The 17,718-nt window shown below is 55.0% G+C and overlaps 1 protein-coding gene across 1 annotated transcript; it reads right to left on the bottom strand.

Annotated features, from left to right (window-relative positions):
• Nucleotides 1-2,143: 2,143 nt before the first annotated feature.
• Nucleotides 2,144-16,990, bottom strand: HEYL (hes related family bHLH transcription factor with YRPW motif like). The gene is made up of 5 exons (XM_022575348.2): nt 16,849-16,990; nt 9,927-9,993; nt 8,816-8,899; nt 7,505-7,586; nt 2,144-4,751 (listed from the first exon to the last, which is right to left on the bottom strand). The coding sequence occupies exons 1-5, from the start codon at nt 16,926-16,928 to the stop codon at nt 4,093-4,095; spliced, it is 972 nt and encodes a 323-aa protein (XP_022431056.2). The 5' UTR covers nt 16,929-16,990; the 3' UTR covers nt 2,144-4,092.
• Nucleotides 16,991-17,718: the final 728 nt, after the last annotated feature.

The raw sequence follows: 17,718 nt of genomic DNA, 5'->3' as shown, positions 1-17,718 counted from the left end.
CCCTAGGCAGAGGCTGATACCCCTCAGCCTTCTCAACAGACCTCTCTCTCCACTCTCATCCCACCCAACTGTCACTTAGACAGAGGGTGCACCCCCTCAGGGGGACAGAGTCCTCGTCACCTCTGGCTCTGCCATGCCTGGCCTGGCACGGAGCAGACCTCTGCGAAGGTTGCCTGGGTTTGTTGCAAGCCAAATCCATGGGGGAGAGCTGGGCCAAGAGTGGAGAACAAGACCTTCTGGCAGGGACGGCCCGCCCGTTCTCAGCTGTCAGCATGCACTCCAGAGCAAGCACGCTCGTGCTTTTCTTTGGCCAGAATCCCTTCACCATCTGCCAGGACTTCCAGGCCCCTGGCCCTGGCTCTCACTTTGCTCTCCAGCCCCCCCCTAAAGTTGGCCAGCAGGAGATTCACCCCTAGAGGAGCGTGTACCATCCAACACGAGTCTAGAAGATTCCTCACCTCCCCCAGTTCATTTATTCAACAAATATATATTGAACCCTGACGTTGAGCCAGGTACCATGGCTGGCACTGGATACAGGGTGGAGTGCAAACCAGGCATGGTCCCTGGCCTCACGGAGCTTACGTGCTGGTGGGGGAGCAACCAGCAAGTAAATACACAAATGGATGTGCAATGGTCATTTCCATATGAGAACAACAACAAAAAGATAGAGGACGTTGAGATAGATTCAAGCCCAGTAGTCAGGGAAGGCCTCTCTGAGGAGGTGGCATTTATGCCAAGGCCTGAGGGCATGAAGAGCTCAGCCTGCAAAGGGCAGAGGAAGAACATTCTGGGCAAAGGGCACAGCATGTGCAAAGTCCTGGAGGTGGGAATGAGGTTGGAATGTGGAAGAAATGAAGGAAGGCCAGGGCGGCAGAAGCACAGGGAACAAGATTGGGATTGGCAAGAAAAGATCTGGAAGTGAGTTTGCGACCAGATGAGGAAGAGCTTGGATTTTATCCTTAGAATAATAGGGTAAGGATTTTAAACCAGAGTTGATATGATACGGTTTGCGTGTTTAAAGCTCTCTCTGGTTGTGTTGAGAACTGATTGGCAAAGCAGGAAGGAAGCAAAGCGACCTTTTGGAGGGCAGTGATCTGGGGAGAAGTGATGTGGCCAGACCAGGGTGAAGGCTGTGGGATCAGAGAGAAGTAGATGGACTCCAGAGATATTTAAGAAGTAGAACCTTGCAGAGGTTTCCAGAAGAGCTAAAGAAAAAAAAAACTTTATTGAATGTCTGCGACAACCCCAGTGATGGGGTGGGAGTCAGGGGCACCAGAAAGGCTTGGGAATATAAACGAACATATGAGTTCTCAACCACAGAAACCAATACACACAGTCACCTTTCCCCGCACAATCTCTCAGGGAGAATGAACCTAAGAGCAACTAAGATGCTCAAAGTTCTGGGCCATTTCCACCTCATTCAACGGTGTCAACTGGTTCTTTTGGAGTTGGGTATTTGAAATATGAAAATGTGTTTCCCACCGTCCCGCCATGAGTAAATGTTGGATTCTTGGGCTAGGGAGTGGTCAAACTGCAGGACTGGAAAACTGCCCTGGTATCTTGGGAGCAGTGAGCCACCACCTGCAGTGGCCAGGGAGGGGGAGAGTGCAGGGGAGCAGGGGGAGGGGAAAGTGCAGGGGAGGAGGGGGAGGGGGAGAGTGCAGGGGAGGAGGGGGAGGGGGAGAGTGCAGGGGAGGAGGGGAGGGGGAGAGTGCAGGGGAGGAGGGGGAGGGGGAGAGTGCAGGGGAGGAGGGAGAGGGGGAGAGTGCAGGGGAGGAGGGGAGGGGGAGAGTGCAGGGGAGGAGGGGGAGGGGGAGAGTGCAGGGGAGGGGGGAGGGGGAGAGGGGAGGGGGAGGGGGAGGTGCAGGGGAGGAGGGGGAAGGGGAGAGTGCAGGGGAGGAGGGGGAGGGGGAGAGTGCAGGGGAGGAGGGGAGGGGGAGAGTGCAGGGGAGGAGGGGAGGGGGAGAGTGCAGGGGAGGAGGGGGAGGGGGAGAGTGCAGGGGAGGAGGGAGAGGGGGAGAGTGCAGGGGAGGAGGGGAGGGGGAGAGTGCAGGGGAGGAGGGGGAGGGGGAGAGTGCAGGGGAGGGGGGAGGGGGAGAGGGGAGGGGGAGGGGGAGGTGCAGGGGAGGAGGGGGAAGGGGAGAGTGCAGGGGAGGAGGGGGAGGGGTGGGGAGCGCCGTTCTTCCCGCCCCTTGTGAAAACAGTGAAGTTGGTCTTTGCCTTCTGCCACCTCCCTCTGCCCCCCCTCCCAAATCCTGGGAGCCTGCTGACTGCCTTCCCTCCCTCGCTATTTCCCTCTATCTCTGTCTACCTCAGGAGCACTCCTGGCCAGTGACCCACTCCCTGAAATGACACCTCCTCCCTGCTGGACACGCAGATGGGTCCAGGAGGAGAGCAATATCTGATCCAACGACCTCACACTGTGGAGTAAAAGAAAGACTTTAGTTCTTTATCCCTCCTTGAGGAATTTGCCTTCTCAAAAGAGCTTTCTGGGTCATTTAAATGATCTCTGCCCTCCTACCCACTTCTCTGAAAGGGCCCTTTTTCCCCAGGGCTTTTGCAGACTCTACTTTTTGAGCTCATGGAGTCTCCTCAATTCAGCCTCTGGGGAGGGTAGTTCCATCAAAGGACGGGAGTGGGAGACTCTTCCAGGGGTGACATCAGAAGCATTTAATAACCAGTGCAGAATAAGCACCAATGACTTGCCAGCTGGAGGGCCCCACGGCCTTGGGTCGGCCGGGCATTAACCAGCACGGGGTCCTGGGAGAAAAGCCATGTGGTGGGAACACTCAGGGAAAGCAGGTTTGTCAGTGAGCACAGAAGTGTTTCTACATTTTAACAACCATCTGGCAGCACTGGGCCGGCTGTGTGTCGCTTCTGGTCTGCCCCTGTCTTGTCCAGTTCCTGCTGCTCCACTGGGAAAGGTCTCTGGGCCATTAGTTCCCTCTGTTAGAGGGAAAGTGGCCTGGGCTGAAGCTGGGTAACGCCATGCATGGCCTTTGAGCAGAGCCAGCCGCGTGGAATCCCGGGTGAACAGGATCTCAGGCCCTCGACCCACTGTGTGACCTTGAAGGGCTGAGCCGCCTCTGACTGTCCTTCCTCTCGCCCCTCCTCGCAGTTATTTTCGTCCAGCCTGACAGCCCTTGGCGGTCCCAGCAGTCTGGGCCCCGTGAGTCGGATGCAAAACAGGCAGCACAAACGTCTGGTGCTGAATCCCAAGAGGATTCCTCTCGGGGCGCCATCACGTGGGAACATGGCCTCCGCACTGTGCATCTGACGGGACTACAGGCCTGGAGGACGGTGACCGTGTGGTAGGCAGGGACCTGGGTTCTCTGTGGCTCAAGCCTGGCTCCTGTCTGGGGACGCCGTCCGAGGCCTGGTGGTGAGTACACCCTGTCACGGAGCCCAGAGACCTCCCAGCTGTGTGCAGGGAACTGCTGGTCAGCTGGAGGGTAGGTGTCGGCAGCTGGCAAGAGGGCAGGAACGGGCCCTGCTGGGCTCCCAGTCCCCAGCCTTGGCCGTGGTGGACAGCAGGTCTGTTCTGGGTTCACTGCAGTGGGCGGGAGACAGGTGGGCTGGGGCAGACAGGGTTCCCAGGAGACCTCTTTGTGGCCCCTGTGTGGTTACTGTCTCAGGAAGTGAGACAGACACTATGTTCCGACCCCTGGGGGCCTGGGAAGGCTGCAGCCAGGCAGTCACTGCTCTTGGCTGGGGTCTGATCTCTAGGGGAGCAGCGTGCCTTAGGTCATTGTGCCTTTTAGGTTAAAGCGTTGTTCCCCAACCTGAGATTAATGCCTACTGCCCATGTGTCCTGGGGCAGGAGAGGGGTCTGGGTACAGCTCTTGGGGGGCTCTCCTGGGACTCATCTCTCCAGGGAAAACATGAGACCAAGCTTCTGAGATCAGAACAGCCCCAGGAGAAGCTGGGACAAGCAGTGAGGAGGGGAGAGGGGCCAAAGGAGAAGGGGGCCTCTGCTGGGTGAAGAAGACACCTTCATATATGAACCAGTCCGGAAAACAGAGCAGAAAAGGCAACGCCATCTTTAGAGCTCCTGGAAAAAGAACTCTCCTCATTCCCGGGGGCAAAGCCAGCTCAGAAAGCCCCGACTTCAGTGATTTCAGAGACCCAGGAGTGGCAGAGCACAGCTCCTGCTGGCCTCCCAGCTGCCCCCTGGGAAGACCCGGGAACAGCCACATAAGCAGGAGACCCCACAATGCCAGGAGGGGCGGGGGAAGAGGATCGCAGGAGGGGTGCCATGTGGCTGCTCCTGGCAGCCCTGCCACTGGGAGGCAGGGGTGCGGCTGGCCTCTCGGGGGGGCGGGCCCTCCGGGTAGAAGATGCCCCTCGACTGGGCAGCAAATTCCTCCGGGCTGGCAGGATGGTGCCAGTGGCTCTGCGCAAGGGACTGGTTCTGAAGGCCGGGATGGGGTAAGCCAGAGAGGAGGTGCCGGGGAGGATGGGGCCAGGCACTCTTCCTAGGATGGCGAGCTGGCTGCTCGGGGCAGATAGCCCTGGACAGCTATGGAAGAAGGACCAGGGCCAGGCAGGAAAGGCCAGGGGCCCAGTGGGCATGGGTGAAGGTTCCATCTCGGCTGCATAGCTGTTGAGGTGGGAGAGAAGGCGAATCCGCACCGGGTCTGCACGGCTGCTGGGCCCTTCCAGGACCCCCAGGTACCTGACGACCTCGGTAAGGCACTCCCGAAAACCGATGCTCCGGAAGTCGACTGCCAGGGCTCGAGCATCAAAGAATCCTGCAAAGTGAGGCACGATGAGGGCATGCCAGGCAGGAGACAAGCACTGAGCCTGGGGTCAGCAATGAGCTCTGGACCTGCTTTCCCCACTCACCCCCTGGGTGACCTTGGGCACGTCACCTCACCTCTCTGAGCCCCAGTCTCACCATCTTAAAGTGGGAATAATCATCCCTACTGGGGTAGAGCGGGTGGACTGTGCGGATCAAATGAGTTCACTAAACTGTGGAGCATTATAAAATGTATAGTGTTATCTTCATCACCATTCATGATTAACCCAAAGAAGGAAATCTGCGGCCCAGATAACTTCATTTAAATAGACACCTGCCAGATGTGAAAGCGTTGTGCACGTGGAGGTGTAGTACAACCCTGCCTGTTGATGGGGGCAGATGCTGGGAGGTGGTGACAGCAGCCATCAGAGCTGGGAGACTCCTTGGAGAGGAGAGCATAGGGTAGCAACGAAGCATGAGGTCTTTGGGGGCCAGCTGCTTGACCATGGACTTAACTAGCGCCCTGACTATGGACAAGTCTCAATCTCTCCATGCCTTGATTTCCTTAGCTGTGAAATGGGTATATTAACAGGCCCTGCCATGTACAGACGGGGGGGGGGGCAAAATGAAATGGTGCACAGAAATGCTTAACAAATGAAAAGTTAGCTATCATTTATATGACTGGTTTGGCCCCCATAAGCATTGGAGTTTGTTCCCCAGCCCAAAGGGCAGTCTAGAAAGCAGGACCTCACTCTGGTCCTCAGCTGCTGCCCTCAGGCCAGGGACCCTGTCTTTGGCTTGACTTCAGTGTGGGATGACCAGGGGGACTGCCTGCAGAAGTATTCACATTCTCACAGCTTCTCCACACCTGCCCGTCTCTCGACCACCTTCTGGGCAAAGACAGAACAGCCCCAGTGAGCACTGGCTTCATGATCATGGTAGCAAATATCGGGTCCCTGGTTCACGGCTGAGGTCCCCACAGAGGAACAGCTTGGCAGGAGATGATGTTTGGAGCCAGGCCTCCTAGGCGGTGAGACCTGGCTCTGCTGTCTACTTAGTTGTGCAACTTTGAGCAAATCCCATCACCTTTCTCTGTTCACTGTTCTTTTTTCACTAACATTTGCTGAGTTCTTCCTAAGCACTTAATTTGCATTAGCTAATTTAAACCTCATAAAAACCTATCATTATAACCATTATGGGGAAGTGGTTAAGAATCCTCCTGCCAATGCAGGGGACACGGGTTTGAGCCCTGGTCCAGGAAGATCCCACATGCCACAGAGCAACTAAGCCCACGCACCACAACTACTGAGCCTGCGCTCTAGAGCCCGCGAGCCACAACTACTGAGCCCGCGTGTCACAACTACTGAAGCCCGCGTGCCTAGAGCCCGTGCTCCACAATAAGAGAAGCCACTGCAATGAGAAGCCCGCGCACCGCAACGAAGACCCAACGCAGCCATAAATAAATAAAGTTATATTTTAAAAACCCCTAGCATTATTCTCATTTTAGAGATAAGGAAACTGAGGAATAAAGAGCTTAAATCATTTGTCCAAGGTCCTAAAGCTAGTAAGTAGTAAACTCAGTGTTCACATGCAAAGCCAGCGCTCCAAGCCAATTCTCTGTCTTCCCATCAGCCCTTAGCCAGAAAACAGTGAGGGCAGCAACACCCACCCTCGAGGTTCTTGTGAGAATCAAATGAGATAACGTTAGAGAAAGCATTTGGAAAACTATAAAATGCTGCCCAAATATTAGTCACTAGTTTTCTTTTAATTGGATAAATATAAATGTAGCTTGAAATTCCTCCCCCACTGGCTGATTAGAGACAGTTTCCACCGTTGGCTGTGCATTCCTTTGGCACAAGTTCTTCAAGTGACCACCTGCAGCAGGATCATCGGTCGTGTTTGCTAAACTGGCAGATTCCTAAACTCCAATCCACACTTACTGCTTCGGGATCTCTGGGCTGTGACCCACGACGCTGTCAGCCCCTACATGACACTGCTGCCCGCCGAGGCTTGAGAGGCACCAGGCTGGGCTGCTTAACACGCAACCATCCCCTTGAGGGGGTAGCAAGTTAAGGCTTCAAGACTTAAGGCTTTGGAGCCAAGGTCAGTGGAGCTTTCAAGGTTTCCCAATTGTGAAATTACCGAAACACACAGAGCGGCTTCAGGCACACAGAATTTCCATCTGTCCAGAAGTCTTTTAAAAGCCACAATTCCGTGACTTTTTTGTAGCGGACTAGCTCAAAATAACAGAATGCGTTAACATTCGCATCCTACTAAAATCCCACGACTGATCTTCAGCGGTGAGCGTGACATATCCCCCCAGCACTGCCAAGGACACAAGAGCTCAGAAGCCTAGACCGGTGGCTTGGCACACGAGCGAAGTGCTGTGGCTAAAAATCTCAGGCATGTCTCTCCCACTGGGATCACGGTGAGAATAAGCTCATTCAGGCTGATGCTTAACGAGGCCCTGGTGGCAGGGGGATCAGTAATCTGTTGTAGAAGAGCTCCTCCAAGGTTCAAGGCTGGAAGGAGTGGAGTTGAGGAAAGGGCTAGGACACATGGAGACAATAAAAGCCGAGAGGGCAATGCCAAAAGAAGAAAGACAAGCTTTGCGAACGTTCCACCTGGATCTGCTTCAGCCCCTCTGTGAACTGTGAGCTCCATGAGGTCAGGGACCACATCTACTCTGCTCACCAAAGTATTCCCAGGGCCCAGCCCCCAAATATTGGCTGCAGGAATGGTTCCAGGAAAGTAGAGCATCAGTACCTGTCCCGCCAGTGGCGTGGAGCATTTTCAAGTGATCTACCGTCATCTGCAGGACCTCGGCTTTCTCCAGCTTGGAGGAGCCCTGTGTGTACAGAAGACAGAAGAGTGGCGGCCTTCAGCTGACCTCTGTCGCCCTCCTCCCCAGCATGGCGTCATCAGCACTCACGACCTCAGTCTTCTCCTCCTCCCCCCACTCCACCACTGCCTGCGATCGGGCTTCTGCTTTAGCCAAGCCCACCAGATCTAACCCATTCTCTTCAGTTCTCATTTTAGCCCACCTGTCCACCACATTGCTGACCATCCTTCCTGAAAGCCCCCCTCCCCTGCTTTCTTGCTCTGTCTCTTAAAACGGTGGTGTTCCCAGTGGGTGATGGCTCACTTTTTTCTCGCTCTCCTCGGAGGGTCCCCTCTACCTCCATGGCTTCAGGCACCATCACCAGAATGTCACTCCTGCATCCTCACCTGCCTCCTAGACCAGCTTTACCGGGAATCCAACTTCACACTCGCCACACACACCCAAGATCGGGCTCACTGTCTTATTCCAAAGCATCTGCTCTTCCTCCATTCTCTCTCTTGAGGAGTGTTTCCGAAGCCTCCAGCATCACCTGGTCTCCCAGATGAAACCTGAGGGTCGGACTCTCCATGTGGGTCCCTTGAAGGTAGGTACCAGGTCTAGTTCATGGCTGGACTTGTGAAGGTTTTGGTGAATGTCTGTGGAATGACTGACTTGTTCTCCCCAGCAGAAAGGAAGACACAGGACCTATGACCATGCCTTGGCGCGCACGGTGAGAATCTTTGAGGTTGTCTGATTGATTCAACTGTCTGACTCTCCACTGGAGTCCCTCCACTCCAGCATGTTCAATGACAGAGACTTCACTCCCCAAGCGGCCTGTTCTACTTTCAGATAGTTCTGGAAATGTCAGTAGTGCAGAGGAATAAGGCACTTTAGGATCACACAGTCTGTGTCCAGTTCTGCTCTGCTACTTACTAGCTGTGTGATCTGGTATAAGTTACTTCACCTCTCTGTGCTTCAGTTTCCTTACCTGTGCAATGTGCATAATAATCCCTACCCTTCAGGATCATTCTGAGCATTCAGTGCAACCAGATGATGGACATAAAGCCACAACCCCTGAGACACCTCAGTAAATATGAATTTCCATCCCCCTTATTCTTGGCCATCAACAGATATCAGTAAATGATATCACAGCACTTCAGGCAGCTGCCACCAATCAATAAGAGATGCCGTGAGAAGTGACCCTTATCTGCCACCCGCACAGCATTTCCTCTAGCACATTCAGCAATGTCACATACCTGCTTCTCAAAGGCAGTGGGGACCAAGCGCCGCAGTTCAGAAAGGCTGCTGTTGATGCGGTCCCGGCGTCGTTTCTCTATGATCTAAAAAACAATGATGAAACAAACAAACAAACAAAAACCAAGTAGGCACTTCATCACAGTTTCCAACACGCCTCGACAGGCACTGACTCATATCTTCCGTCACAATATTTCTGTCAGGGAGATAAATCCATTCTTATCTTATGGAAGAGGAAAACGAGCTTCAGAGAGGGGCAGGATTTGCTTAAGGTCACACAGCAAGGAAGTGCAAGGCTGGGACTAGAACTCAGATCTCTTGTCTTGATCTAAGGGGTAGTATCCAAAACGTTTAACCACTGATACAGCAGGGCACCAACCAATTAGCACAGGAACACCAGCCACAGCACTGGAGCAGGTCCTGGAGGCCCCTCCTGGGCCAGGGAGACCCCTTGAGGTGCTGGGTCATGAGGTCTGAGGAGTCCCAGGCATTGCTCTCTCCAGCTGGGAAGGCCTTTCATCCCCACAAGCGCACTCTCATCTCACAATACTGGCAGCGGAATACTGAGAGCAGGACAGAAATGACAACACCCATTTTACCGATAAAGAGAACGAGGGCTGGGTGGGTGTGGCTGCTTAAGGTCTTTTGGTGAGTGAGTGGCAGGGCTGGTCTCTGGACTCCCAGGGCAGAAGCACAGCTGCATCCTGGGGGAAAAGTAGGGCCAAGAGCAAGGAAGGGCTCTTCCTTCTTCTGTCCCCCTTCCCTACCCCTCAGCACACTAAGAGGGAAGGAAAGTTCTGAGCTCAGAGAGAAGCAGGGGGGGGCTGGAATAAACGATAGTGGCTAATTGTGCGTCAGGTTCTGTTCTGAGTGCATTACATTAATTCACTTCAAAACAACCCTTTGAGGTAGGTACCATCATTATTTCAGTTACACAGATGAGAAAACGAGGCACACAGAGATTAAGTGGCTTGCACAAAGTCACCCAGCTAGCTACTGGCAAAGCTGGGACTTGAACCCAGGCAGGGTCGCTTCCTGGTGGTGTTTCTGACCAGGGTTCTCTGCGCGAGGCCCCTGGGAACTCAGGGCAGCTCTGCTGAGATACACACTCACCCCTCTGCGTTTCTTCCTGGCTTGCATTTGTGAAGGGCTGGGGGTGGACAGCGGCCGGGCCATCTGGCTGGAGAGGAAAAGAAAGACTGATTTTTCAGAGGACCGTCTCCCTGGCCTGGGCTGACCTCGGAGACCGGCTGTGGGCGGGCACAGACCCCTCCCAGGCGGCCGAGGTCTCCCAGGCCGGGAAGAGGCGCAGGGCAGGCGTGGGTGGGGACGCCTTCTCTCCCCTTGTCCCCGGGGGCTCATTTCTCCCCGGGCCAGGTCCTCCCCTGCACAGAGCTTCCTGCCCCAGAGTCGCCGGCGGCTGGGACCATGGGTGGGAGGGCTTGGCTCTCGCCCCGACCTGACCCGCTCGGCCTTGCCGCCGGCCCCTCGCCGCCCCTCGCCCTCGCTGCTGCCGCGGCCGTCGGGGGAACCGCAGCCCGGCCGCCCCGCTCCTGCAACCCGATCCCCCGGGCGGGGCGGACGAGGGCACGGGCGGCGGCGGCGGGGCCGGGCCTGCGGGTTAGGTTTCAGAGGGAGCCGCTGGGAACGAGCGTGGAAAGAACAGATGCCGCCGCTTCCCACGGGCCGGGCGCGCCGGTCGCCCGCCCTCCACCCGGCCTGCAGCTGCCGCCTCCTCCCACGCTGCGCGGCCCGGGCGAGGGGGAGGCGACATCTGGGTCACAGGGCCCTCTCGGACTCTCGGGACGTGGCCCCAGCCTCCCCAGAAGGCTCCAGCCCTGCATCGTGTCAGGCCTCCAGTCCCCGGGCTTGGCTGAAGGATGTATGTTTGCTGGCAACCCAGGAGTTCCCATCACCGGGAGGAGGCTCAGCCCTCTGGGGCTTTTCCTGCCCAGACTGACCAAATCCTCCTCAGCCCAACTGCTTGCCCTCTTCATGGTTCCCACTTCAGAGGCTCTCTTGGAGTGAAGGAGATTCTCTGGGTTGCACTTAGGATCATTCACTTGGCCAACACGCCAGAGGCCCCACTCAGACCTAGGGCTGGACTGGATGCCCTCAGCCAGGCCCCAGCCCTCCAGAGCCCAGCTCCCACTGGAGACATCACAGCCACAAATAACTTTAGACAAGGTGACTCCCCTGCTATTTCAGAACGCGAAATGCCACCCATCTGAACAGGAACCCAAGAGCTTGCCTCCACCTCTCCTCTTCTGCCTAGGTTCCCATCTCAACGAAGGCACCCATATCCCACTTCTGCAAGGTGGACACCAGGCCACCATCTTTGATTCCTCCTCTGTCCTCACCTACCCCATCAAAACCTGCCCATTCCATGTCTAAAATACATCTCACACCTGTCCCCCTTATCTGCACTGCCGATCTCGGGACCAAGCCTCCATCATCTTTCTAGACTGCAGGAGTCTATTACACCCACTACTTCCTACAAGCGGGCAGAGTGATCATCTAAATGCAAATCTGATCGTGTCACTCTCTTGCAGGGCCTTCCCAATGCTTTTAGGATCAAGGCTACCATCTTCCAGGTAGCCCCACAGGCCCCTGTCACCTCCTAGACTCAATTCTCTTTTGCTCTGTGTGCTCCAGCCTGTGAATGCACTAACTCCTTCCTGTGGTGGCACATACTGTTCCCCTAGCACAGAACTCTGTGGTCCACTCCCTCTCCCCACCCCTAAGCCCCAGCCCCTTTGCCTAGTAACTTCTACCACCTTTCAGATCTCAACTCAAATGTCATCACCCGTCCCACTTGATACCCCCTGCTTTACACTATCCTAGCATCCTGCATTCATAGCATTTGTACCCATTTGTTGGGTACAAATCATATTTATATGATTATTTGATTAATGTCTAACTCTCCATCACGTCTGTAAGTTCCATGAGGCCATGAACCATATCTGTCTCATTCACAGCTGTACCCAGTACTCAGCAAGCTGTACCCAGTACTCAGCTCGTGGTTGAGCTCCTCCTGCCCTCATCTTTGGCATCACCGGAGAACACAGAGGTGAGACCATAGAATCTATGTCTTGGGACTTCCCTGGCGGTCCAGTGGTAAAGAATCCACTTTCCAATGCAGGGGATGCGGGTTCGATTCCTGGTCGGGGAACTAAGATCCCACATGCCTCGGGGCAACTAAGCCTGCGCGCCACAACTACTGAGCTTGTGCGCCTCAACGAGAGAGCCCACGCACTGCAAACTACAGAGCCCACGCACCCTGGAGCCTGCACTACACAACTAGAGAGAGAAAAACCCGCATGCCACAGCTAAAGAGAAGCCCGTGTGCTGCAACGAAAGAACCTGCAGGCCTCAACCAAGATCCCGCGTGCCTCAACTAAGACCTGACACAGCCAAATAAACAAATATTAAAAAAAAAAAAAATCTATGTCTGAGGCCTTTGTGGAATGGGGGCATGTGTGGCTCACCGGGAGAGTTCCAGCCCACGTGACGACCCTCTTGGCATTAGAGGTTGGATCATTTTCATCGACTGCTTAAAGAGATAAGGTTGCATGGGAGACCAGATCAACGTTTGTCAAACCTACTGCTATGTCCCTGGCTTCATCTAGCTACATCTGGAAAAGGATATCTCCATCCAAACATCTGGACAAGAATGTAAGAGGCCTGTGAAAGCTCGTGGGAGGGATGGGTCAGCAAGCTAGATCCAGGGCTCAGGTGGCCAGATCCTGAGATCTGTAGGGCAGCTTGTTTACAAAGCTTCAGTATGGACAAGCCACAAGGGCCAAGGTCTACTAAGAAACACGGCCTTTGTCCCCGCAGCTTGGATAAGGTGTCTCCTGGGGTATTGGGTTACCACTGCTCACGTCACTGCCTCTCAGCCTGATTCCTCCTCAGGGACCATCTGTTGGAGGCTGACACACCCCTTTCAGCTCAGCCACCCTTTTTCCACTCTCCTGGGTCTCTGCGGTGTTATCCCTCTCCCCCCACTCCCGTATCCCACAGGCAAACCTCACTTCACAGCTTTCTCGGCATCACTACATATACTTCCCTCCTTTGAGGGGAAGCCCCATTTTACACATGAGGATGCTGGGCACGGGGGAGGTAAGGCAGCTTGCCCAGCCTACGCAGCTGCTGAGGAGCAAAGCCAGCATGGGAATCCACATCTTCTGGCTTCAAAATCAACATTGTTTCCCTCCTGATTCCTATTTCCTGTCTGTCTGAATAGCCCTCCAGTCCCCTTAGCCTTAAAGCTCCCAAGAGCTCAGCCAGAGCTAGCTCTCTTCCAGGCTGGGATCTGGCCCTGACATTGGGAGAGGGTGTGAGAGATTCTTGTGTGAGAGTCTGAAAATAAGGCAGATTTTCATGGACCCAGGGAAGATATGTTGACCCCCAAGATCTGCTCCGTGGGCCTCAAGGGGTCCCTAGCCAGAATTCTGGGGTGGCCTCTTGGGGGAGGGGCAGCTTTCCAGGTGGTCTGGCTGCTAGTCCTGACTACCCTCAGCGCTCACCCTCACTTCCTTTTTGGGAACTCCGCCGAAGAGCCCTTGCAGGTGACCCCGCTCATTTTCCATCAGCCAAAGGCAGAATCACAATGTCTCCAATGAAGGGCTCTCAGAGAGCACTGAGCCTACTTGTAAAAGGAGGAAACTCAGAGAGGGGAAGCGATCTGCTCCAGGCCACACAGCAAATTAGAGGAAATTCCAGAACTGGAGCCAAGTCTACTGGCTTTTCATCCAGTGCTCCCCATACAGTCATCATCCCCCCATGTACATTTCATAGCCAGTACTTTTTGTTCTAGAGAGCACTTCCATGTTCACTTGTCTCATTTATCATACAATGAGTTAAGTATATTATTGGGCCATTTCACACTTAGGAAAAATAATCACTTGATAGCTGGAGTGACAGAGACACAAAGTCCAGTCTTCAGATGTCCAGGCTTTTCATTAGACCATGCTGCCTCACGGACATGGCACCCTCCAACTGAACGGCGACCCCTTAGAGAGCAGCTTTCATTGGAAGTTGCCTTGTGCTAAAGCAGGGAGCTGTGTGCCTTAAGTCCATTACCTCATCAAAGCCTCACCCTATGAGGTAAGGTATTAGCATCCCCATTTTGTAAAGGAGAAAATTAGAATTCAGAAAAGGGTAGTCACTTACCCAAGTTAATGGTGGTGAGACTTCAAAGGCCACCATGTGCCTTAAATGACCCACAGACCCTGACCCAGTGCCTGACGTGGCAGGTGCTCATTAAATTTTTGCAGAGGGAGGGTGGAGACAATATTCTCAGTTTGGACCCCCATGTGTCAGGGGGCTGTGTTCAGATAGGAGCTCTAAGGGTGATTCCCATATATGGGGCAGGACACTGCCACCAGGCAGATGCCTACAGTGGCAATGGAACACAACCTGTTCTTTACTCTTACGGGGGGTGGGGGCGGATTTGCACCCTGCCTCTGACCCTGGGGAGGCTGGCTGCTCCAGTCCCCTGGCCCTTGCCAATGTTCATCTGGCTTTCTTTGTTCATGAAGCTCTTCTTCTCTGAGAGTTCCCTGAGGGCAGAGGCTGAGCAGGATACATCTGGGCCCCCCACGCCCAGCCCAGGGTCTGGGCCACAGCAGGCATCGTTCAGCGCTCCCTGAATTGAAGCATTGATGTCTGCTGGGGGGAGGGCCCTTTGGTGAGTGCTACAAAGAGGGGTCTATAAGTTGGCCTCTGCCAGATGTCCAACTGTTTCTCTCCTCTGGGGGGGGGGGTCTGCTCGCCTAAGAATCTAGACAGTCTAAAAAAATGGGCTCTAGTTGAAAGGAAAAAATGTATAGGAAAAAAACTGCCTACTGATCCTTTATGCCATAGTCCAAATGCCACAGTCTAAATGCCACCACCTTCAGGAAGCTCTCCCTGCACTTTTTTTTTTTTTTTTTTTTTGCGGTACGTGGGCCTCTCACTGCTGTGGCCTCTCCAGTTGCGGAGCACAGGCTCCGGGCGCGCGGGCTCAGCGGCCATGGCTCACGGGCCCAGCCGCTCCGCGGCATTTGGGATCCTCCCGGACCGGGGCATGAAACCATGTCCCCTGCATCGGCAGACGGACTCTCAACCACTGTGCCACCAGGGAAGCCCTCCCTGCACTTTTGGTTGTGAGTGACCTCTCCCTGCTCAGGTGCCCTCACAGCCCACAGTCTGTCTCTCCTTCCATCTTCCATCCTGTCCATGGACTTTGTGTGACCTGGCAGGTCACTGACCAGGCTGCAAATTCTTGGAGGACAGAAGGCAGCTCCAATCAGCCCAGCTCTCTGACACCAATTTCATGCCTCTGATTCATGAAGACCCAATGACACTGAGCTTGAGACACCTCCCCGCCAACCCCCCACCCCATGGTGCTGGGCCCTTCCCCTGCTCCTAGCAGGCACAGACTCAGAGAATTGATTCTCTAAAGAGCAGTTTCTGCTCAACAATTTTAAAAGGCTATTAAGTTGCATAGGGAATGCTATTATATACCCCAAAACCTCATGGACAGGAAATTACCTCCTATTATAAGCTAAAAAGAATTGGAAGCTGGGGGCACTTTACTGGGACTTGTGACTGAGGCAGGACCCCCTGGTCTCAGAAAACTGGATATCACTGAAAGTATGAAATACCCTCAGAAACATCCCTAAGAATGAACTGAATCCCCCTTTCAAATCTATTCTAGAGAGTCAGGTTTGGATGAGCCAGGAGGGACCAGATAGGCTTCCTTTTCCCACTCCCTGTTCTCTTTTATTTTACTGATGAGAAAACAGGCTCACAAAGGGAAAGCAATGCCCCAAGGTCACACGGTAACTTGGTGGCAGATTTGGGGCTGGGACCCAAGTCTGCAGACTCCCAGTCAGTCCTTGCTGCTCTTTCAGGGTTCTGAGTATCACATATTGGGTGCCTGATACTACTTAAGCATTTGCTACGTGCTGGGCTCTGTGTGAAGCCCTTGACATAGGTTATCTCATCTGATTTTCCTAATTATCCTATGAGGTCAGTTCTATTATTTATACCCATTTTTCAGATGAAGAAACTGAAGCTTGGATTGGTCACAGAACTGGGACGTAACAGAACTTACACAAGTTCAGTTTGTTCTACAGGTTTGAAGCAGGGTCAGAAAACGTACCAAGAGTTAAAAGATATTGACAGCAGACTGGTGCAGTAGAAAGAGCACTGGAATCAGAGTCTAGGCCCTTGCAAGGACCATGGGCAAGTCAGCGATTATTTTCTTCAATATTAAAACCTTAATTCCAAAGATTTTCTTCCCCTGGAAGTTTTGTGTCTGTGTGTGTGTGTGTGTGTACTATATGAAAAGTGCACCCCAGCTAGGGTAAAATTAAGAAAGTATGGTTACTCTTTATAGTCACTGCAGAGTAGTGACTACTCTACTTCAGGACCAGGGGGTGTGATACCAACAGTCCATGAGGGTTTCCTAAGATCTTCAGGGAAAAGCCCTCCCTGGTAGCGCAGTGGTTAAGAATCCACCTGCCAACTCAGGGAACAGGGGTTCGAGCCCCGGTCCAGGAAGATCCCACATGCTGAGGAGCAACTAAGCCCGTTCGCCACAACTCCTGAGCCCACGTGTCACAACTACTGAAGCCCGCGCGCCTAGAAACCCATGCTCCATAACAAAGAGAAGCCACCGCAATGAGAAGTCCGCGCATCGCAACGAAGAGTAGCCCCCGCGCAGCAACAAAGACCCAACGCAGCCAAAAATAAATTTAATAAAAATAAATTAAAAAAAAAAAAAGTCCTCGCCAGTAGCCTCACTTGGACAGAAAGAGATCTCCAACCGGACCTCAGACCCCGAGCTGAACTCTCCCTCCGTCCCAGCATCTCGAGCCCTAAACGGCCGAGAGCGCACAGGATCCCGGGCACTCGTGCGCGTAACGGTGGCGCCACACCTGCGTCTACCCCGGTCGCTCCAGGACTGGCTCCGCGCTCGCCGGCCCGTCGGCTTGCTCCCCGGCCTGCTCGCCCCGGCGCGCCCAGCGCCCCCAGCCAGCCTTACCTCAGCTCGCCCTCGTGGCCCACGTCGATGGGTCCGTCGGACTCGCTGTCGGAGCCGCTCGGCTCCCGGGGCCGCTTCATCGTGAACGCGGGCTGCGTGGGTCCCCGGCCGGCGGCGCAGGCGGCGAGCCGGGAAGTCGGGCCCCGCCCCGGCCCCGCCCCGGGGGCGCAGCCACCGCCCTTTCCCAGGGCCCTTTCTTGCGTCGCAGCCGCAGCCCCGGGCGCCCCCTCGCCCCCTCCGTGACGCGCTGGCCGAGCCGTGGGAAGGCCCCGGGAGGTCGCCGACCCGCCGACGGCTGGGAGGTCCGGCTCCGCTCCCTCGGCCGCCGCGCGCTGGGTGGCCTTGGGCAGGTGCCCTTGGAGGCCCCTGGGGAAGCCAAGGGGTCCCCGTCTGTCCCTGGTTCGCCCCCGGGGCGCTGTCGGCCTGTGGAGGCGCCGCTCCGCTATGCCCCAGCCTCTTTAGAGGTCCCCTCGCCGGCTCCTGCCTCCTGGGGTTCTGGGGGCGGCAGACACATCGGTTTGGGGAGGTCAGTGGAGTGGCTGTGGCCTGACCCTCGGCCAGAATTCTCTGGCAGCTTCTCCCAAAGGGGTCCAGAGCAAGTAGAATGTGGGTGAGGGGGCCATCCCCAAAAGGGATGGCTGAAGTTGTGGCTGCACCACCTGCACAGGACCAGCTCTGGCCAAGGTGCCTGAAGACCTGTCTCGATCGTGGGTGTCCCTGGGAATTAGTTCCCAGTTCACCAGAGGCAGAGCTGTCCTGGGAGGCCAAGAGTGCCTGGAGAGGGCCCATTCCTGAAGCTGTTGCAGGGCCTCAAAAGGGGGTGGGTGGCACCCTCCAGCCTCCCTTCCTGGGACCCTCCTCCCCCCTACA

Source organism: Delphinapterus leucas, chromosome 1, assembly GCF_059928025.1.
Source record: "Delphinapterus leucas isolate spDelLeu-1000000601 "Yukka" chromosome 1, BTC_Dleu_Yukka2, whole genome shotgun sequence".
Lineage (NCBI taxonomy): Eukaryota > Metazoa > Chordata > Mammalia > Artiodactyla > Monodontidae > Delphinapterus > Delphinapterus leucas.
The sequence above is the reverse complement of the archived record's forward strand: the minus strand, read 5'-3'. Positions and strand labels throughout refer to the sequence as shown.

What these genes read in the sequence shown, in the direction of transcription:
- HEYL (XM_022575348.2), bottom strand. Translation starts at nt 16,928, where the DNA reads ATGAAGCGGCCCCGGGAGCCGAGCGGCTCCGACAGCGAGTCCGACGGA. An exon ending in GGCCACGAGGGCGAGCTGAG is followed by an intron (nt 9,994 to 16,848) that starts GTAAGGCTGGCT and finishes TTTCCTCTCCAG; the next exon opens with CCAGATGGCCCGGCCGCTGT. An exon ending in CCACTGCCTTTGAGAAGCAG is followed by an intron (nt 7,587 to 8,815) that starts GTATGTGACATT and finishes CTGTACACACAG; the next exon opens with GGCTCCTCCAAGCTGGAGAA.